The following is a 23,328-nucleotide window of genomic DNA, read 5'->3' on the forward strand; positions in this document are numbered from 1 at the left end:
AATGACGGAACAAAGCTACAGGAAGCCTAGTTTGATCTCCGTCTGTTGTCATCCTACCTGGCATGTCCTGGTTCAGCTCTCTAGAAGCTCTCTTGGCCACAGACACTCATATTCCCTGGTTTTGCCTTTTGGGAGGATGTTCCCATCTAGTGCCCTCCCTTTCAATGTGTGAGGTGGGTGCTGCTGAGTAAACCCTTCTTGCACAAACTGCTAACATGAGTTCAGTGATGATATAAACCATTTTCATCGCTATTTGAAGGTTCTATTGTACCTGTTACTCAGTAAGTGTCATTAAGAGGCCTGTTCAATTTTATTTGCAATATTTCACATAAAGATAATGTTATTTTATGTTTGTCAATGAATGGTCTTTGTGAAGGAGGGCAACACCCAGAGATGTTCAGATCTTACTCCTAGTTCTTTGCATAGGTATCATTCCTGGCAGGGCTTGGAGAGCTATATGGGGTGCCAAGGATCAAATCCCGGTCGGCCATGTGCAAGGCAGGTGCCCTACCCGCTGTACTTTCTAGCCCCCGTTTGTTCATTCTTGGTTTGAAATACCGACTGTCACTTGATGAAATCTTGTCAATACATAAATGTCATTTCTATAATTGGGTTATTGTGAGATGTCTCATTTCTGGGACAGGTGTCAGGATTCATTATGAAAATACTGCAAACACTCAAACTCTGCATCGTTGGACACAAGAACATCTCTGGAGACTGCACGGGCTTTCAGCTGCACTTCCAGAGAATCGCTGAGGGAATCTGGATGATAGGGAGTGGATGGACTCTCCAGGGCCCTGCCCTGACTGAGAAGGATGCACGGTCTGGGACATGTCTACAGCAATTGACTGTGACACTTAAAAACTGCCTCAAAAGTTCAGTGTAACTTTCATTGGTTAAAAAGGAAAAGTTGTTCATAGCATCTTTTTTTTTTCCACTCAGGGATTTAATCCCAAAACCACATTGTTCTTTGCCAGCACCTACATTATCCAAAAACTAGCCACTGAGACTGAGGAGAATAACAAGACTCCACTTGATCAAAAACAAGGCAGGCGCTGTTTGGAGATCTCAGCAGAAGGATGTTCTCTTTGGGTTTGATGCCAATCTGAATTTAGAAAACTTAAAAAGACCTCAAGTTTTCATATGACTCATCAAAAAGACTCAGAATATGACATTTTTCATCTCTGTTTGCAGAAACTCAACAGGGCCCAGAGCAGATCTCAATTTTTTAAATCACAACTAAAAGAGTAGACATATGCAAACTAAACCCTAGGTTTCAAAAAAGTCCTCTATGCCTAATATTAGAATAATTACATCTATATTCACTGTCAAATTTATGACTGATATTTCACCAACCTCTGGAACACCATTAAGAAGAATAGAAGTACATTAAATACTTACTATAAACATATACCTTAGAAAAACCTATGCCCAATGCTATTGACTCATCACTACAAAGATTAAATCTTCCTAGCAACTCAGAATTTTTTAAAAAAAATTTGGACTAGTTCAATGATAATTTCATGGATTATATCATTTTAGTTAATGCAATTCCATCATTAAGTTTAAAAAATTTTCATTACAGGACTAAAGAAAATGCTATGAGACATCATTAAAAGAAATAATAAATTATAAAGAGGTAAGCCTGTTTAAGAACCAAAATTATCAACTTTCATCTGTAGTAAATATGTTTCTAATAAAATGAGCATGCTTAAGATCTGTCTTATGTCTAGTAGTTATCATGCACTGAACTATAAATATGTTTAAAAGGACGTAAGTTAAACATAGTTATAAAATTAAAGTTAGTAGTAACAACAATAAGAAAAAAATAATATTAGACAGAAAAAAAGACTCTAACCACTTTGTCCTCCTGGTGTGAATATCCACGAAAGCAAGTTAGAAAGGACAGAAAAGACAAAATGAAAAAGAAATAATTAATTTAATTCTTAAAACAAATATAAACAAAAGCAAGAGCATGCTATATACTAGAATTTATCAAGAAATTCAAACAGAATCAATTCTATAAAAGCAATTAAATAAACAAGTATCAGAAAAGAGAAAATATTCTTTCAATAAATAGAGTTCTAATTAAACATTTGATTCTTAATGAAAATAAACTTTAAAATATAAAGAAAAGTTTGCATGTATATAAACATTAAAGATAGCATCACTGTTATTTTTAGTTTCATCGTATAGCATCAAAATTAGAAAAAAATACAATTTTATGAGTTATTTCTATTTATAGCATAAAAATTAGAAAAAATATAATTTTATATGACTTATTTATATTTCTGAAAGGTTTTTTCTGGTCCCATTGGCTAATAAATTTTATAACTAAAGATAAAAAATGTAATTGGAATGTTATCAGAGATAAAATATCATTGATTACAATTATTATAAATCACAATTTCTCAATATTATTAAAGTGGGAAAAAATAATAAGATATTATTAAAATCAAAACAACATTGAGAGAGCCTAAACTTTAACTCAAATGCTACGTTTTTTCATTTGAAATGATAATAGAATGCAATAATAATGATCTGATATAAGAACTTATATAAATTAAAAAATCAAAATCAAAACAAGTTTTAAGATATTACTGTTTCTCCAGTGGCAGCATAGCGCATGACAGAAGGATAGCACTGAACTATACTCAATTATAGGCTGTTAGAGACTATCAGACAGACCTGTCTTAAAATTCTGCCTTTTTTAAACAACAACTCTACCTGTAATCTATGTAATTTCCTTACACTTACTAAGCCTGTACTTTCTAATCTATAAAGTAGAGACTAAAGGTTGACTTTCAGGGTTTGGATTTAAAATGACATGAAAAGCCTTTAGGACAATGATACTATTCTCTAATTAGCTACTCTGGTCATGTAGATCCTAGGGCACTGCATGGAAGGATATAGTGCACCTTCTTGATACTGTATCCTTGATGGCTTCATTTCTACAAATGTTAAAACTAAAACTGCAGCTCATAGTCTAGGTCATCTACAGCTAACCATTCAGTCAAAAAAAATTTTTTTAAGTCCTTTACAAAGTATTTGTTAATATGTATAAGGCACTACATTGGATGTCAGAAACATAACATTTACGTCATTTTATATGCCCTCCAGGAACTAAATGGAGTAAGGAGAAACAAATCATTATAGAAGAGAAATGTTTTGAAAGCAAAGGAGTAACAAAGAGCTTGGTAAGTAATACAAATTAAAGAGGAAAAAGGACTTGGAGACAGAGGATTGAGAGGGCATCCCCGAGAGAGCTGTTAAGGCCAGGCCAAGGCTTACCTGCACTTGCCAGCTTCCACTGTGATAGCAAAGCTACAGTTAACTTAGAAGTCAACTTGAAAGATGCCATGGGAAGGTAGAAGTGCCCCTGCAGGGCAAACAAGCAGAAAGCAGCCACTAAGGTGCTAAGCCACCCAGAATGCTAACGAGAGTAGGCTGTGCTGTGTGAACCCCCACCCTAATTCTGGAGAGCAGAGACAGTCCGTCCAGCCCCCCATGGAGAGTCGGACGGAAGTAGGTGCAGGAAAGCCTCTGGCAAGTGGAGACCGAGATTTAGCTCTCAGCAAGCAGACTCACTGACCTTGCGACCCAAAGAAGCAACAGTGACCAGAAAAGTGCCTGATCCACAGGGCACATCAAGACTCTCAAGAAAATCAAAACAATCAAGGCTGACCAGGTGGGAGTGGTCAGCAATGCCATCTTGGAGGCCTCTTGCCACCCAGCAAAGGACAAACTGGAACCCCACTCTCCAGACCTCCAGACCTAGAGGGCCAATTCCAGAGGAGACCCCTCTGCACCTCCAGCAAGCAGCTAAGAGCAGCAGTGAACTGAGAAACCAGCATCAACAATTTTACCCCTGTGAACCAACACCTTGGAATCCTACTCCCGACAGCAAATAGCACCTGCCCTCAATCATCGGTCATCGAGAACCTCAGGGACCTCTTGAGACAAAACCCAGCTTTTCAAGGGGATCCCTGTCCACAGCCTCCTCTCCTCTGCTGGCCCACAGCTAGCCAGGCTGTCCCTACAAGGATAGGGGCACACTTCCACACCAGAGGGCTTGACACTCCAGCCTTCTTCCCACTGGCCCGGCACCATTCCGTAGCCACGGCCCCTGAGAACGTGGGGACACAGCTTAGTGGGCTGAAGGATCTGCACTGCATTCTAGTCATTCAGCTCGATCTGCAGCTACACTCGGTGCCTAAACACCTCCACAAGTGACTCCGATGCACCATGCCAGAAATACCCGAGCAACACTGGATACGGCACAATCAAAACTATGATGAAAACAACAGGCCCACAGACCTCTGACTGCTTAACCACATTCCCCGGGTCCATGGACAGGCACCAACATCTGGTATGGCCCCACAGCTGCTACCAGGAACTCCCAGCCACAACCTCCTGTCTCCTGTGTCCTCTGCGCCCCAATCACTGCCCAAACTCATGAGACCTCCGCTTCTTGACCGCCTTTGGGATCAAGCCCACAAAACATGACAAGGCTACTAACTCTTGGGACTTTGTGAAACCACACGCATCTAAGGGCTGAATCTGAACCTTTCGTCTCACTGGCCCTCAAGGGGACAGCCACCTATTTCTTTGCTCTGGTGGCCAGGCTTCTAGTCTCAAGTGATGATTACATATTTCTATGGTTTACAAACCGCTGCTGGGGACTAGAACAGAAGGGCATTTGCCTTGCCTGTGACCACTCAGCTTCACTCCCCAGTATCTATGTGGTTCCCTGAGCCCACCAAGAGTGATTCCCTGAGTCCACAATCAGGAGTAAGCCCTGAGCATTGCCAGGTGTCACCCCCCAAATAAATAAATACCGCTGCCAGTAAGGACTTCTGATCCACCTCCATCTAACTACTGACTAAGATACTCACCCCTGGGCAGACCGTCAACTACTGGAAGTTATAAAAATGAACTGGGCTGGACCAAACTGGTAACCTGGGCTTTTTCCTGCTTTGCTCTCCTTGACATGAGCAACAGCTAACAGGTACTAGGGAGCAGGAAATGACATGGCAAAGAGTGCAACTCTCCCCAGACAAAACTCAGAGGCACAGAAGATAAGGACTCAACCAAAAATTCAAAATAGCACTCACCAAGTTACAAAATAAAACTCAGGAAAGCAACTTCATGAATTCAAGAATAAAGTTAACAAGTAGATGGAAGAAAAGGTTGTAAGTTAAGAAGCTAGCAAAGATTTCTTATGTGAAGGGCTCATGAAATAAGATCAAGAGTGCTCCTGAGTGTTACGGAAGGAGACAGGCCCAGTGGAGGCATAGATCCGTGAGTCCAAATTGTGTGGAGAAAAAGCCACACAATTCGTGTGAACAAACAGAGATAAATCACATTTTTAAAAAGAAAAAGGAAAGAAACAAATTAATCATGGGCTATCTGACTCTCGGAAAGGCACCACAGAAATAGTGGGTCTCACAGAAGAGGAAATGAGAAAGAGAAAGAGAGCTTCTCTGGAAGCTAATAACAGAGAACTTGCAAATCTGGGAAAGAAACTTATTCAACAAGCCTGGTTGGCAGTGTTAAGTAGGAGAAGCTTCAAGCAGAGAAGCCATGTCAGTCTTTACAACCCCATTCATTATCCTTCCAGAGATCTAATGAATCCACAATGCGAATATAGTAGGGAAACTGAAGTACAGGTCCCAGGTCCCCCTCCCCTTCCCACAGACTTCTGGGATGCAAGCCAAGGTGGTCTCTGGGCCTATATTAAGGCAAGGAAGTCCCAGGATGAGAACAGAAACATAACCCCCAGAGGTAATTTTTTTGGGGGTCACACCCAGCGATGCTCAGGGGTTACTCCTGGCTTTGCACTCAGGAATTACTCCTGGCAGTGCTTGGGGGACCATATGGGATGCCGGGGATCGAACCCGGGTCGGCTGCGTGCAAGGGAAATGCCCTACTCGCTATGCTATCGCTCCGGCCCCCCCAGAGGTAATTTTTGAGGGCTTATTCGTCCCTTCTGCTCCATCTCAGGGCTGCCTCTTTGACTTTGTCCTCTGCTCTGTGTTATCTATAAAATACCCAACTCCAGACAGGGTAGCAACTTTCATCACAACTATAACTTGCAGATCAGGTGCCAGGAAAAGAAGTTAACAGAGGTGTTCACTGTCTCCCTTTTCCCAGTTCCTGCCTTCTTCATTTTTGTCTTTTGTTTTGTTTTATTTTGTTTTGTTTTGTTTTGTTTTGTTCTGATGCCACAACCATTGGTGCTTAGGCTTTCTCCTGGCTTGGAGCTCAGGGATCACACCTGGCAGTGCTCAGGGGATGAAATGGGGTGCTGGGGATCAAACCAGGGTTGGCCAGAGGTAAGACCAGCACCCTGCATGCTGCACCATCTCTCCAATCCCTCTGCTGACTCTAATTCGAATCCTAAACCAAAATGCCAAACCGAGAGCCCAGACCCACAACCAGGAGGTTGTGAAGACCCACAGCTGAACTGCCACTCTCGGGGAATCCAAAAGGCAACTGCTCTTGCAATACGGATCCTGCTGTTAACATCCCCTTTGGGCTTGGAGAAAGAAATGCACTCATACCTGTGCCAGCCTCATATGATTATTCTCACATTGATAGGCAAGAACCCACCAACTGGGAAATGTTCACACTAACATGTAAAGCTAAGGGAACACCTATTTAGCCAAATCCAAAAAAACCTGATCTAAGACATATATTAGTAAAATGATCTGACTAAGACAAAAGAGTAAGAGCAACTGGGGAGAAGAGGTGGGGGACAGGTGGTGTCAGAGTCTGAAAAACAAGTATTCTCACCAGGTTTCCCAGCAGAAATTCTAGAAGCCTAGAGAGAGAATGAAGTGACTTTTTTTTTTGGTTTTGGGGTCACACCTGGAGATGCACAGGGGTTACTCCTGGTTCTGCACTCAGGAATTACTCCTGGTGGTGCTCAGGGGACCATATGGGATGCTGGGATTTGAACCCGGGTCGGCCGCGTGCAAGGCCCTACCCACTGTACTATCACTCCAGCCCCTCTTTTTTTTTTTTTTTTGGTGAAGTGACATTTTCAAAGTATTCAAAGACAAAACACTCCTAGCAAAGAATACGCCATCCCACAAAATACTCCCAACCCACAATACAACATCTGTCTCAAACATGAGGGAGAAACAAAGGCTTTCCAGAGAGAAGTTGGATGAGTCTACCATCGTTAGACCTATCTTACAAGTGCTGAACAACAGTAGAAATGACATTTGCACCTATACGTTCATTGCAGCACTGTTTATAATAGCCAGAATCTGAAAACAAACTGAGTGCCCAAGAACAGACAACTAGTTAACTTTGGTATATCTACACAATGGAAAATTAAGCAGCTATTAGGAAAGATGAAGTCATGAAATTTGCTAATAAATGGATGATAATGGAGAGTATCATACTAAGTGAAATGAGTCAGAAAGAGACTACAAAATGACTACACTCATTTACGGAATATAAAATAACATAATAGGAGACTGACATCCAAGGACAGTAGAGACAAAAGCCAGGAAGACTGCTCCAAGGTTGGAAGCCTGCCTCATGATCTAGGGGAGAAGGCAGCTGGGATAGAGAAGAGATCACTAAGTCAATGATAGTTGGAGGGATTGTTCAGGATGGGAGATGTGTGCTGAAAGTAGATAAAGGACCAAACACGATGGCCTCTTATTATCTGCATTGCAAACCATAATACCCATCAATAGAGAGAGAGTAAGAGGGAAATTGTCTGCCATAGAGGCAGGGGGAGGGCAGGTAGGGGTGGGGAGTGATACTGGGGACACTGGTGGTGGAAAATGTAAACTGGTGGAGGAATGGGTGTTTGATCATTTATGACTGAAAATCAAACACGGAAGTTTTGTAAGTGTATCTCATGATGATTCAGTTTAAAAAAATTTAAATAAATACTTCAAAAAAAAAACCCAAACAAAAAAAAAGTGCCAAATGGTACTGTACTGCCTAAATGAAAAAGAAAAAGTTCATCAAAAAGTTAAACAAGGTGACAATGAATGATAGTACAATGGGTAGGGCACTTACTTGCATGCAGTCAACCCAGGTGCTACCCCAGCATCCCACATGGTCCCTCAGCCCCGTGTCAGTAGCAATCTCTGAGAGCAGTGTCAGGAGTAAGCCCTGAGCACTGCTAAATGTGAGCAACCCCCCACCTGTGGAGAGTCTCCACGGGGCCATGCTTCGTAAACAACACCTGTTTCTTGTTAATTGCACCGTGCTTCGTAAACAACTCCTAATAAGGAAACAGGATGTCTTGCCACGCCCATAAGCTGTAACTAACCTATCAGATGCAGACACGTGGGCGTAAGCAGGCAGCGAGAGGTATATAAGGGAGGAGGTCACCTAGCTAGTCGGTTCTCCCTCATGTGTCCCCTTTTCCTCCTTACTCCACGTCCCCGTTCCTGATTTCTTCTCTTAACGCATGAGAAAGTTCCTAAATAAATCGCAGCCAAAAGGATCTCCGAGTTGCGTGTTTCTTCGCTGGACGAAGCGGCGCGCGACACCCCCCCAAAAAAAATTAAGGTGACAAATAGGACCAGAAAGAAAAAATCAAATGGCAGCAGCAAGACATCATAAATCAATAGCCACCCTTAAATAAAGGAGATTGAATTTATAAATTTAAAAACATAAGGAGGTACAATACATTACAAAACAAAACCCAACTATACACTGCCTAAAATAGGCTCACTTTAAGGTAGTAAGAAAATCCTTATAGGGAAGGGGTAGAAAATGGTTTTCTAAGTCAGTGATAAATTTTATTTGGGTCCAGGTTGTAGCCAAATCCAATGGTGGTTGGGGCAAATGTTGGGAGAACAAGTGGTTCTTCAGATTGACCAGGGTCAGCCACATGCAAGGTACAAGCCTTAGGCCCTATACGATCTCTCTGTTCTGCCAATGGTAAACTTTAAAAAGCACAAAAGACTGTGATTATGTCAGATAAAACAAACTTCCAATCAAAAAAAAAAAGTAACAAGAGGTAAAGATGGACATTACAGGGGACTGGAGTGATAGCACAGCGGGTAGGGCATTTGCCTTACACGCGGCCGACCTGGATTTGATTCTCAGCATCCCATATAGTCCCCGAGCACTGCCAGGAGTAATTCCTGAGTTTATGAGCCAGGAATAACCCCTGAGTATCGCCAGGTGTGACCCAAAAAGCAAAAAAAAAAAAAAATAAGTAAATAAAATTAATAAAATAAAAATTTTTAAAAGATGGACATTACATTATAGTAAAAGGAATCAATAAGACAAAATAAGCAAAAAGACATAATCTGCATTAATACAAATGCACTCAACTAAACAACACCAACATATGTAAGCAAACCTAAAGGAAGATTGTGCCAACACAACTACAGTAAGGGCTTTAATATCCTCAACTTAAACAACAGACAGGTCTACCAAACAATGAACTAGCTCTGACCTATAAAAAAAAATGACAGGGGCTGGAGCGATAGCACAGCGAGTAGGGCGTTTGCCTTGCACGCGGCCGACCCGGGTTCCATCCCCAGCATCCCATATGGTCCCCTGAGCACCGCCAGGAGTAACTCCTGAGTGCAAAGCCAGGAGTAACCCCTGTGCATCGCCGGGTGAGACCCAAAAAGCAAAAAAAAAAAAAAAAAAAAATGACATGCTTTCATTTGCAACAATAAGAAAGGAATCTGAGGGGATGAAGTGAAAGAAAAAGAGAAAGACAAGACTGAATAATCTTATTCATATGTAGAATATATAGAAGCAAAACACAGAAACAGACTAAGTAGAAATAAACCTGGGGACTCAGAATATATTTTGTGAGGCCCAGAAGCAGGCTCCTTAGCAGACATGACAGCCTATATAGCTAACATTAAGTCTCAACTAGGCCTCAGTGTCTGTTTCCCCAAAGCAGGACTTATAGTTTCTGGTAAACACCAGTTGAGTTATCTGCCGAGATAAGGAATTGGGCAGTTGGGTCTGGCTGGTCATGAAGGGTCAGTGCACCCTCCTTAGAAACTGTTGCTAACCATTGCCTAATTGCATCGTTGTAATAAGGCCAATAATAAAAATAGACAAGTATGTAAACTGCTCTTAACTCTGAACTGCCTGTGATTTGAAGTCGGGGGTCCCTGTCAAGACTTTACTGTGTTGGATGAGACTTGGACCCTAGCTCGGGCTAGCACTGGCTCAAATTATTAATAAAGTTCCTTTGCTTTTGCATTACCATGTGTGGTACTGGGTCTCTCCACAACTGGGGATCTGAAACTCGGGCACAACAATTGAGAGTACCAGAAGAATGAGAAAAAGAGTGTGGATGAGGTATAAAAGATGGGGGTTGGGAACAGGGAAAGAGTGAAACTTCAAAAACTTTAAAACAGGGGCCAGAGAGATAGCACAGTGGGTAGGGCGTTTGCCTTGTGTGCGGTCAACCCGGGTTCGATCCCCGGCATCCCATATGGTCCCCCAAGAACCGCCAGGAGTAATTCCTGAGTGCAAAGCCAGGAGTAATCCCTGAGCATCGCTGGGTGTGACCCAAAAAGCAAAAAAAATTTTTAAACAAAATTAGTATTAGCTACATACCCATGAAGAAAGAAATCGTCTGAGTAGCACTAAAACACAGTAAACTGTATGTTCATCCTGAAATACCTCCTTAGACAAAATCTATTAAGAAACAAAACAAATTCTTTGCAGTAAAAACAAATCACAGAATGATTTTTATTTTTTTAAGAGAGACATTTGAAATTCCTTTGTGAAACATGGAATTATAAAAAATGTATAGAACAGGGCCAGAGTGATAGCACAGTGGGTAGGGCGTTTGCCTTGCATGCGGCTGACCCGAGTTCAATTCCCAGCATCCCATATGGTCCCCCAAGCACCATCAGGAGTAATTCCTAAGTGAAGAGCTAGGAGTAACCCCTGAGCATCACTGGATGTGACTCAAAAAGAAAATAAAATGTATAGAATGTTCATAAATCTAAACAACACAAAAAAATTAAAATGTTTTATTAAAACTGGACAGAGGATCTGAAGAATCACTTCTCCAAAGAAGATAAACAGATGGCCCACAGGCATGTGAAAAGATGTTCAGCATCTTATCATTAGGTAAATGCAAATCAAAACAATGATGAGCTACCACATCACCCCTTGGAGCATGGTTATCAAAAAGACAAGAAGCAACAAGCAACAGAAAGGATATAGAAGAAAGGGAAGCCCTGTAAATCCAAGCACTCAGTACAGAAAAGAATAAAGAAATTTCTTTTAAAAAACAGAAATACCATATGATCAAGCTATTCACGTTGGGGGCCTCTTTCCCCAAAATACAAAATACTAATTCCAAGTGATCTACACATCCCCATGCTCACCATACTTTTCATGAGAGCCAAGACTTGGAAGCAACCCAAGTGCCTATCAAAGGATAAGTGGATAAAGAAGAGAGATGTGCATAATGGAGCATAGAAACAAAAAGATGAAATCCCATCGTTTGTAAAAAGATGAAAGGACCTAATGGATAGGTATCACACTGAGTGAAAAATATCAAAAACCAATATCTACGGTTTCACTCATATGTGCTAGATAAAGATATAAAAACACTCAGACTGTAAAAGCAGAATCTTGTTAGGAGAAGGGGAAGGAGAAGGTGGGTTGGCAAATTGAATAAAAGGGGTCAACTGCATAGTGAAAAATGGAAACTAGTCTTCTGGTGGCAAGTATAATGTAATCTATACAGATATTGATTTATTTATAACCTGAATCACCACTACGTAATGTTATAAACCACTGTTACTTCAATAAAATATAGAATTGGTTTAATAAACCTGTTTTTAATCTAAAAAAAGATAAATTTCAATGAAGGTGAAAAAAATTTTTTTAGCAAAATCCAACCTCGATTCCTCATTCCTTGTGTTAAAACAAAACAAACAGACCCCAGGGCTGGTTCAATGGCTAAAGGAACCAGGCTGAAATGTGAGACTTTTAGTCTTTTTTTTTCTGCTTTTTGGGTCACACCCAGGAATGCTCAGGGGTTACTCCTGGCTCTGCACTCAGGAATTACTCCTGGTGGTGCTTGGGGGACCATATGGGATGCTGGGAATCGAATGTAGATAGGCCGCGTACAAGGCCAATGCCCTACCCGCTGTGCTTCAGCCCCTGAGACTTTGAGTCTGATACCAATGCTGACCACATGTGCTGAGATCAGAGACAGCAACTCGACTATCTGGACCCCTGAGCACTGCAACAGCATGTGATCCATAGTGCACAAACAAATGTTTGCAAACATCACCCTGGCAAACATGACAGTGTCTGCATGAGTACCACAGCCAGGATCAAGCATGTGTAATCCCAGGGCATGGCAACAGCACAGCAAGAGAAACAAAGGAAAGGGTGACAGGAAAATAAAAATGATAATTCAGTCAATAAATAAACTTTTCATCAAGTTAGGAATATATGTCACCTATGAAAAGCTATAGTGAGGGCCAGAGAAACAGTACAGGAGGTAAGGTGCTTGCCATGCATGCAGACAACCCTGGTACCACATATGGTTTCCCAAGCTCTGCCAGGAGTGATCCCTGAGTACAGTACTAGGAGAAAGCGCTGAGCATCACTTGGATGTTGACCAAAGCTCCTCAAACGGTAATAAAGTAAATATAATTTTAAATATAAAGACTAAACGTTGCATCCATGGTTAAACTGGAATGCCTGCTCCTACCATTCTGCTCAGAGATGGTAGATCTCTGTAAGAGATGCTTGTCAATGGAACTACTCAAAGAAAAGAAAATAATCAGGTAAGCCAGGAAGAAAAAGTAGGATAAAGAAAAACTATTAATCTTGATGAAAACAGAATAGTGAGAAAAAGATAGCCTAAGAAAATGAAGAAATGAAATCACACAGGAATAATTTTTCATAAATACTATTTAAATCATGTTTAAAAGGACATCAGCTTTCTCCACTAAAAAGCTTACAGAGAAAACATTTCAATATAAATACTGCTTCTTCTTATTTCAGCAAATCATTCATTGGGCAGCATTAACCTATTCCCTAAAATGGATGAATAATACATTTAAAATGTAGCATAAGTACCAGCTTAATATTGTCTCTTAAATCTCAGAGTCTAGTTCTTATTTATTAATGTTAAAACAAAACTAAAGGGTATGGAGTTCCCCAAAATTAAAAATTATGAAGAACAAATATCTCAAAGCTGGAAAGAGCTTCTTTAAAAAGAGAGAAACAGAGGTGGAGGGGACCCAGAAAAAAGCAAATCTACAAAGTTTATCAAATTCTATGGAAGTGATGAGAAAACTGTGTCAAAAACCTCATCCGGTGTGATTTTAAACATGAACTCTGTATGCATGAGAGGTTCCTGCAGCTTAAAACGACTTGCATTTAAAGATCTATGCTTACAACTGACCCCTAAATTCTCCTTATCAATTTTAAAGCCTCAGATTCTTTATTCTTTAAAGAAGTAAAAATAAAATAATTTTTTTTAAAAGCCTATCAAAGACAAAAACAAGGAAAGCCAGCTCTAAAATTCAGACAAAAATCTAAACACTTCTTCTTTCTATAATGAAGACGGCAGAGAGGCATTTGGGGCAGGTCAATCTGACAATGAATTTCCACGCCTGCTCCGTTTCTGTCCCCCGGCACCTGGCTGTAGGAGCCCGTGGTTGGCTGTGTATGCCCCGTCTGTACCTTGTTGGAGCGCAGGGACACTCGGCCTCCGCACCGCGCACAGAACTTGGTTTGGCAGTAGGAACAGTTGTGGCCGCAACCATCGGCAAACTTGGTCTTGTGGCAGATCCCGCAGGTGGGGGCGTCACCCTTCTGCTCTTGCTGCTGCTGCGACTCCTCCCCCATCTTCTTTACCTGCTCCTTGTACATCTCAAACTGCTGATGAAGCTTTCTGCAGAGAAAACAGGTGGGGGAAAGACTCAGCTTCCAGAGTGTCTCAAAATTATGAGCTAGCACACTGCACACCCAACCTGAGATCACCCCATCCAAAGCGTAGGGGAAGAATAGAAAGGGAAGTTTTGGGCTACGTCAGAGCTTCTGGAGGACACTTCATGTCATAAACATGTACCAACCAGTCTGCCACCTGAGAACTTCACTTAAAGATCTGTTGATTCAATGTGTTTTTCTAGTCTTTGCATTTATAAAAACATGCCTACCGCTTGCAAGAGGTTTTCAATAACATACTCTAAATCAGTAACACAATTGCTTTTTAATAGCTCATACTTCAGTTAGAAAGGGGCTGATCTGCATTCCACAGGGGTCGAAGATCACTAACTTTATTATATTTTTGTATTTTGTTTATATATTTATTACATTTCATTAAAGATTTACAAACTCATTGGTAGTTGAATTTTAGTTATAGAATACTTCAACACCAATCCCACCACCAGAGTCAACTTCCCTCCAAAAGTGTTCCCAGATTCCATCCCCACCCCAGCCCCTGCCCCATTCCTGTCTGTCAACCTGACAGTCACATTACAAAGTTCCAGTGATTGCAGCTAAGATCTCACGTTTTCAGCGTTGTTGAGTCTGTGTTTTGGGTGTATAGCTGTACCACTCTCCTATATCACCGTATAACTGAAGCCCTGATGCCTGTTCACCCATTACTTCCCATTCTCTTCTTGATTTCTTTCCTCCTCTGTCCTTCTCTCTGACCACTGGGATCAAGGGTGATCAAGCCTTCCCCTCTTACTGCAATACAATACACCAGCTTTACTCAGCCCTACCCGCTGAAAGGTCCCAAACAGGCAGAAGGAAGGACACTGATGGGTGCTCTCCTGACCATTTAAATCTGCGCAAGGAAGAAACTGTTTGCTATAAAATGTTTAACTATTACAAGCCTATGGAATAAGACAGTACAAATGAAAACAAGGCCAAACTTTACTTGAAAAATACAAGGACAATAAGAATGAAAGGATGTTGCTGGAGAGGAGGGTGTTTACATTGCACAACAAGGAGGGTGTTTACATTGCACAACGCAGACCCAGCTTCAATCCCTGACATCCCATATGGTCCCCGAGCACCATCAGTACTGATTCTTGAATGCAGAGTCAGGAATAACTGCTGAGCATCACCAGGTGTGGCCCAAAAGCAAAAACAAAACAAAGCAAAAGGGTACTCTTTCATTTTTAAAAAAAGGACAAGATATTTTTTTCACTTTATTGTCTTTGTGAGGAACCTGATATGCTTTAAAACTGTAATTCATTCTGCTTAGAATTACAAAGCTGCATATAATATCACTCCTGCCTTTGAAAATAACCAAAGTGAAGCTACACAGACAAAGCAAAAGTGTGGGGCATATGTTCTGCATGCAGGAAGCCAGGACTGATGCCCAGCATTGAATGAATGGTCTTGAGCATCACTGGAGTAACCCTAGAGCACTAAGCCAAAAGTAACTCAGGCCACCACTGTTTGTGGTCCCAAAATAATTTTTTTTTAAACTTCAGGCTCAAGAGACAATACAACAAGTAGGATGCTTGCTTCACACTTCAGCCAATGTGAATTTGATTCCCAGGACTCCACATGGTCCCCCAATCCCACCAGGAGTGATCCCTGAGTGCAGAGCCAGGAGTAATCCCTGAGCATCACTGGGTGTGACCCAAAAAGCAAATAAAATAAAATAAATAAAGTTAAATAATTTAGAATACAATAAATGTTATGCCAGTATCAGAATTGAGATTACAAAGCAAACAATTTGAATTCCAAAGAACAAGCTCCTCCCAAGAAATATGGGATCTTCTGTTTCACCTTTGGCAGAACACAGGAGAGAGGCCACGTGGCCAGACCACAAGCTGGTGAGAGGACAGGAGAGAAAAACGTGACCAGACTGTAAAAGGCTGGATACAGGGGATGTGGCAGCTGGCACGAGTCTGGAATAGACTCATGGGAAGTTCACACCCCATGTAAGTGCTTTTCTACCCGTAATCTGCAAGCCCTTGGCTGGGGGTTCTGGAGGAGAGTTGGAGAGGTGGAGAGGGATGGGGTGAGAGGAACAAGAACAAGCAGCTTGAGTAGTGGACCGTGAACAGGTGTAATGGGGGGAGGGGAGGCGGGCTAGTAGTTTCTGAGACCTGGAGGCCTCCAGGAGCAAAGCAGAGAGCCACTGCAGCTGGAGAAAGGCCAAAGAGAAACTGCGTGCTTGTGAATGGAGAAGGAAACACATCTCCAAGCCAGGATTCTGAGGACAGAGCAGCATGGGAGGGAGAAACTCCTGCCCTAAAACAAGAGCCACAAGACTCACTGGCCTCTATGGGAAGGAGGGCTGGACCCATGTGGACAGGCCTGTCCACAGCAGAGAACACACCTACCCCCACCCCCTGGCTCTCCCCAACCCCCAACCAATACACACAAGGTGAGTGTTGAGAAATAATCACAGACGAAAAGAGAAGCAGGAGTTAAAGCGCTTGCCTTGCACCCAGCCGATACTGGTTAAATCCCTGTTACTGTGTGATCCCTTGAGAATTGTAGGGTGCAGCTCTGGAGGCCCCCCCAGCATGACTAGGGTGGTCCAAGTAATCCCGGACACTGCAGGGTCTGGGCAGCACTGCATCCTCCAGCCTGTGCATTGAACCACAGGTCAGATCCAGCTGGCAAGAATTCCCTGGAACTCCTGAGTTTAGGAGCACCCCAAGTCCCGGAAAAAGAGGAAGCAAAAACAGTAGCCTGATGCTGGGGAGTGGGCAGCAACCACAGACATGGGAAGGGCAAAGGCACCAGCCACAAGTCTGAAGGAAAATGTCAGAAACAGAAACAGAATGGGGCCCCCTGATCTCCATGCCAAGTAGAATCTGTTGTATTGTGATTTGTTTTGCTTTGTTTGGGGGCCACACCCAGTGGTGGTCAGGGCTCACTCCTGGCTCTGCACTCAGAAATTTCTCCTGAGGAGCCATCTGGGGTGCTGGGGATCGGACATAGGTCAGCTGTTTGCATGGCGAGTATCTACTCCTGTCTGTGTGGAATCTGAAGGCTGAGTGACTAAAGGTACCACAGCAACCAGACTCCAGACCTTTGTGAAAGCCCAACTTGATGGACTTTCATCCCTAACACTATCAGTGTGACAAAAAAGAAAACACAATACAAAATCATGGGACTGGCAAGAGTGCCCCCAACCCCGCTGGCAGCCCTCCATCACAGGGGATTAACAAACCCATTGTCAGAGGTAAAATGATCAATGTAATTACACTCAGAGACGTTTTTGAGATTAGCAGACCTGTACTGAACAGAAGTACAATTAGGAACAAAATGAATGTATAGAAAATGGTGCACAGTACACATGAGCAAATAGGGTGCAAGAGTCCCAAAATGGGAACTGCAAGCAAGTGAAATGGAAATGCTGGCTATAAAAAAGACATGCTGTCAAAGGAGGATATTTTCTGTGACAATCTCACGAATAAGACTCAAAAGAACTAAGGAAATGATGATTAAACCTGAAAATAAGCAGTAGGCTTGATCCTAATTAAAACAAAAAGTGAGTAAAAAGGAGCAAAGGAGGATAACAAAGTATACAAAAGCTACACTGGTTTGAAACATGAAATCAGAGTTCCGAAAGAAGAAGAAAAAGGAAACATCTGCAGAAATAACAAAAGGTAAGGAATTGCAGACACAAGAACCCAGGTGAATATCTCATAGAGCAAATACTGAAAACACACATGTGCATAAATGCTAAGACACATCATATACTACTAAAGAAAAATTGAACTACTAGACACAGTTAAAAGGCCTTTTTGTCTTAATAATTATACCAATTCAATGGAGAGAGACTCCTTTTTTAAAGCAACAGAAAATTTTTACCTAAGTCATTAGAAACTTATGTGTGAAACAGAAAGAAAAACTATGAAAGCAGCAAGAGAAAATGATACACTGTACAGAGAAACATTGATTACAATTACAGGACATTCTTCAAAAACTAGCAAACCCATGAACTTGTGAGTCATATTTATGTAAAGTTCATAGACACAGAGGGGAATATAAATCGTCAATCCAAGATCCTGAAGTAATGCAATTATACTCCAAAAATTAAAAGCAAAATATTTTTGGGGGGGTAAACAAAGATTGAAAATATTCCCTTAAGAAGACCAAAACTGTAAGGAACTTAAAGTAAATTCTTCAGGCTAGACTGTGATCATCTGATCCTAAATACAGAATTAAATTTTTACACTAAAAAGAATGAAAGACTCGTCTTTGATTCAAGAAAGAAAAAAATTAGAAAAAACACTGAATTCAAGGAAGGAAAGAAGGGAGGGAATTTAAAAATTTGGAGGAAAAAAAAGCCAGTGATATCAAATGTTGGTATTTTGAAAAGTCAATAAACTGATAAACTTCTAACCAGATTGATAAAGGAAAAAAAGATACAAATCACCTTCTGCAAGAATGAGCGCCAATACTGTCCAGATTTCCAAATACCACAAAAAATAAGCTTAAAGCATTGAGAGAATGCTGCAATAGTAGGCCCATAAATTCTACAACATGCATGAGAAAATTTCAAATTAAAAAGGCTTCAAGTTTCAAAATTCCAAACATTTAAGAAATAATATCAATTTTCCACAAATCCTTCCAGAAAAGAAAAGAAAAATATTTCCCAACTTATAGAGTCAGTGTTACTATACTAAAATCACATAAAAATATAACAAGGAGTAGGGCTGGGGCTATAGTACAGCAGGTAGGGCACTTGCCTTTCATGGGACCAACCCAGGTTCGACCTCCAGCATCCCACATGGTCCCCCTGAGCACCACCAGGAGTAATTCCTGAATGCAGAGCCAGGAGTAACCCTTGTGCATTGCCAGGTGTGACCCCCTAAATTATATATATAAAATTATGTCTATATAAATATTAAAAATAGATATATATAACAAAGGGGCTGGAGAGAGTTCAATGAGAGTAGGGCACTGGTCTTGCACATGGTTGATCCCTGGCACCACATACGTTGCCCCAGCCTGGCCAGGAGTGATCCCAGAGTACAGAGCTAGGAGTAACCTCTGAGCACTTCTCGGTGTGACTCCCAGAAAAAAAAATATATATAATGTTTTATACATATATATATATCAAGAAGAAAATTATAGACTAATATTCCTGATGATAAAATGCAAGCACCCATAGAGAAGTTAAAAGAAACCACAATCACAAACAAATACTGTTTAGCTAGCAAATGCAAAGCTTATTACACGTTCTAAATTCAAACAATGTAATTCACTATACTAAGAGACTGAGGGGAAATAAAATTATGTCAAACTATACTGAGAAAGAACTTGACTCAGAAAACTAAAAACAGAAGAAACTTTATTAAACAATAAGGGGACATACCAAAAGAAACCTACCCCCAAAATCATATTGTAGCATGAAAATCTTAATGTTTCCCAGAGATAAAAACCAAGGTCTTCTCTTATTACACTAACTGATACTCGACTGTAAATTCTGTCAAGTGCATTAAAGAAAAAGTAATAAAAATAAAAGGCATAGAGATTAGAAAGGAAAATAACAAATACAATTGCCTTTGTATAAAATCCTAATGAAACTAAGAAATTCCTACAATACTACAAAACTCCTATAATAAATAAATGAAAGGCTGGGAATATGACTCGGGGTAGAGCACAAGATTTCCCCGTGGAGGACCTGAGTTCAATCTCTGGCACTTAAAGAAAAAAAGGGTGGGGGGAGGGGGGAACTAATAACATAGCAAGGTCACAAAAAGTAATAAACAAATAATTAACATAGCAAGGTTACAAGATATGAGTTAATATACAAAAACAAGGCATTGTTTAATATATTTTTGACTACAGTAGCAACGAATGACTAGAAGTCAAAAGTTTAATGAACAGTCCACAAGAGCAACAAAAATGTAAAAAAGACAGGCATTGATCTAACAAAACATGCACAAACTTTCTATTCTGCAAACTAGAAAAAAATAATAAAGGGTATGTGTAAGACCATGGGCTCAATGCCCAATGACAGATACACACACACACACACACACACACACACACACTTAAAAAATAAAATATGAGAACTGTGCTCTGTCCATTAATCAGAAAACTTAATATTGTTAACAAGTCAATTCTGTCAAAAATTGATCTGTCCCTGGGGGAGAGCTATATAGCAGCTAAGAGTCCTGGCACCGCAGATGGTCCCCTGGGCACCACCAGGATTGATTCCCTCAGCACAGTCAGGAGTACAAGCCCTGAGAACAGCCAGTGTGGCCCAAAATCAAAACAAAACAGAATAAAACAAAAGACAAAACTGATCTCTTCAAATTCAATGTCACTGCAATTGTGATTTAAAAAAAAATACAAGCACACACTAAAATAAATATGAAAAAACAAAAGCCCAGAATAGGCCAAATACTTTTGAAAAAGTTAAATAACTCACACAACCTCATTTTAAGACTTACTTACAAGTAATAAAACCAACATGGCATTAGCAAAGGATAAAGACTTATTATAAAAGGATAAAGATTTATTATAAAGAATCCAGAACAGTTCAACAGTTAAAAGGTCTTTTTTCCCCCTTAGTGATTATGCCAATTTAATGGAGAGAGATTCATTCTTTTAAGCAATGGAAAATTTTTATGGAAGTCATTAGAAATCTATGTATGAAATAACTGAACTTCAACTCATACTGCACAACTTATACAAAAATTAACGCAATGAATTTCACAACTGTAGTCAAAGGATTAGAGAAAAAGACATGACTAAAACTTTCAGAAAACAAAACACGAAGGAAATTCTGACCTTGAACTAAATAAATGTTTCAATGATATATCAGGTAAGTAGTTCTTTCATAAGATACAATGGTATGAACTAGAAAGCCACTACTCATATATAAATGAATGAGAATGACTGTGTCCCATAAAACATTAGTCATACCGGGGCACTATGGGGGATAGCCCTAGTACCAGGTCTGCTGCCTGGTTGGCAAAGTGGCACCAGAAGTTGCTATGGGTTATGAGCACAGCTTGGGAGGCCCAGTATACACGTATACACACACACACACACCACAAAACACACATAAACAAAATATGAACTAAACTTCATGCCAGTTTTACAATCCCAAAACGCTATCATGAAAAGAATTTTTCTCAATCACATAAAAAGTATGAAAATCATTCTCAACTAACAGGGTACACCAAAATAGGCAAACAGCCATACTGACCTACAAGCCATAATCTGTCCAAGTCTATAAAATATGACTTGATATACTCTGTGGTCTCAATTACATCTCTTTTAACCACATAAATATATACCTAATATCAATGCATTCAAAAAATTATTCCAGTTTAACTTTTTCTCTTTAAAGTGAATACTTCAAGTAATACTACTTTCCTTCATAAGCTCCAGCTAGATTTGGAGGAAGATCTTCAAACATAAAACAATCTCCAGGATTAAGAGATAGTACAGGGTAATAGGCCTGCCTTGCACACCTGGGTTCGATCCTCAGGATCTCATATGGTCCGCTGGAAACCTGAGTGTAATTCCTGAGTGCAGAGTCAGGAGTAAACCCTGATTATCACAGGCTGTGGTCCAAAAATAAACAAAAAGTTCCGATACAGGGAACCAAAAAAAAAAAAGTATTAGAAAAGGCATGATTTTAAGTGAACTGCTGAATGAACTCTGTCTCAGAGCTTCTCCCTGCATTTAGAAGATCACCTTTCCCTGCGTGAAAAGCATTGACCAGCTCTATTATATACCTGCTGATACACATTATCTCTGGTATACCACTCAGTAATGGGCTAAACCCCACTGGGAAAAGGAGGAAAGAGGGTAAAAAGAAGAAAATGAGGGACGAGCAATGTTTTGTTTCAGCTGAGAGGCACCAGAGCATCAGGCAAGTTAGCAGGATGCCCAGAGCAGAAATCGAAGCTAGTTAAGTGAACTAAGCGATCACGAAGCAATTGACTCACCGGGAAGTGGAAGCCCCACTTCACACACAGGGAGATGGCTAGTCACGCAGGGAGCAAGCTAGTAATTAAGTATCCCAAAGTGCTAGATTAGAACTATTTAAATCCTCAGATAGAAAGGCTGAGGTAATCCCAAAGGTTGCTGCTATTAAAACTGAAGGATGAGATTAAATGGTTTCATTGTGGAGAGAAAAGAGATAAAGAAGCCGCCATCCAAACAGGACATGACTATGATGGTTTGGGAATAGCAGACTGTATTCATCCTGCCAGTCCTATAAAACCAGAACATACCATATGGAGCACTGGAGGTATACAAGAAGACTTGGGGTTAATCTCTGCCAAGAAGAGCCTGTTTTTCCTTCCCATTGATAAATACACAAAACAGTTTTTCTGTCCTCTCTAACCAGTCATCTTCAACTAGTTTAATAATCCAGTATCCAGTCCAATTCCAAATTCTCCAAAGCTTATCAATGGTCTCCCTGAATCTAAAGTTAAAGGATAAAGATTTTCAGCTTCTTTCTGAAATCTCAGTAATATATGAAATTACAATTCATGATGTTCACCACCATCTTGGCCTTCATAGTTCTCTTCTGGTTTACATCTATATGTATGTGGCTTTTTAATTTCTCCACTTATATATAAATTACTTGTCACTGTAGAGGCCCTATTTATAGTAATTGTTCCCCTTCCCCAATATGATTTTCCTTCCCTAAATGTACAAGGCAACCAGTCTGCAATAGCATGTGCCATTTATTTATTTCTGCTTTTTCTATTAGTCACTCAACATCATATTTTCATATTTAAATCTAAACAGATAAACTATAGCCACAGTATAAGGTGCTTACTGTAAAGAGATACTATTATTTCTTTGTTTGCAAAGATATTTTCTTACTCATGGTCACACAGATGCTAAGTGGTTAAAGACAAATACAAACTTAGTGTATCTCCATAATCCAATATCCTACTCACAGCAGTTTTTGCATCTAATTCCAGTATCTGAGTGACTATGTAATGTTCCCTGTTTATATAAACAGGATGTTATGTGATGAGTAAGTAGATTTTATTCATCAACTTCCTTAAAGTTGGTCCTTTATAATTCATTACTATATAATATTTCTGTAATAACACGTATAATCTTAATATGACATATTTGCAAGAATACACAGAACTACAGTTCACAATATATTTCTAAATTCTCCCAACTAGTGTATCTCTAAACAGGGTACAAAAAGTTGCCATTTTTCCTTCTTTCAGTGAAATTATTACACTTTAATTTTTGTGTGGCACTATTACTTTTAATCTTCACCAATTCTTATATAAATTATTATCTTTTTTTAATTAACCTTCCCACTAATGAAGTACTGTCAATTGTACTGCCTGTGAATGGATCACCCATTCACTCTACTCCTTACCAATAGTCTATAGGTATGCCTGCAATTTTCTT

General features: G+C 40.3%; 1 protein-coding gene across 42 annotated transcripts in view; it reads right to left on the reverse strand.

The window, feature by feature from the left end:
• RIMS2 (regulating synaptic membrane exocytosis 2) overlaps window positions 1-23,328 on the reverse strand; it is a 547,885-nt gene that overhangs the window by 427,233 nt on the left and 97,324 nt on the right. For 28 of the 42 annotated variants that reach the window (XM_055125211.1, XM_055125201.1, XM_055125206.1 and 25 more), the window contains 2 exons: window positions 13,675-13,885; window positions 1,859-1,870 (listed from right to left, as the gene is read on the reverse strand). In XM_055125211.1, the coding sequence (XP_054981186.1) occupies window positions 1,859-1,870; window positions 13,675-13,885 (223 nt within the window). The remainder of the gene's footprint in view (window positions 1-1,858; window positions 1,871-13,674; window positions 13,886-23,328) is intronic. The other 14 variants (XM_055125204.1, XM_055125214.1, XM_055125200.1 and 11 more) reach the window with 1 other exon arrangement.

Source organism: Sorex araneus, chromosome 2, assembly GCF_027595985.1.
Source record: "Sorex araneus isolate mSorAra2 chromosome 2, mSorAra2.pri, whole genome shotgun sequence".
Taxonomy (NCBI): Eukaryota; Metazoa; Chordata; class Mammalia; order Eulipotyphla; family Soricidae; genus Sorex; species Sorex araneus.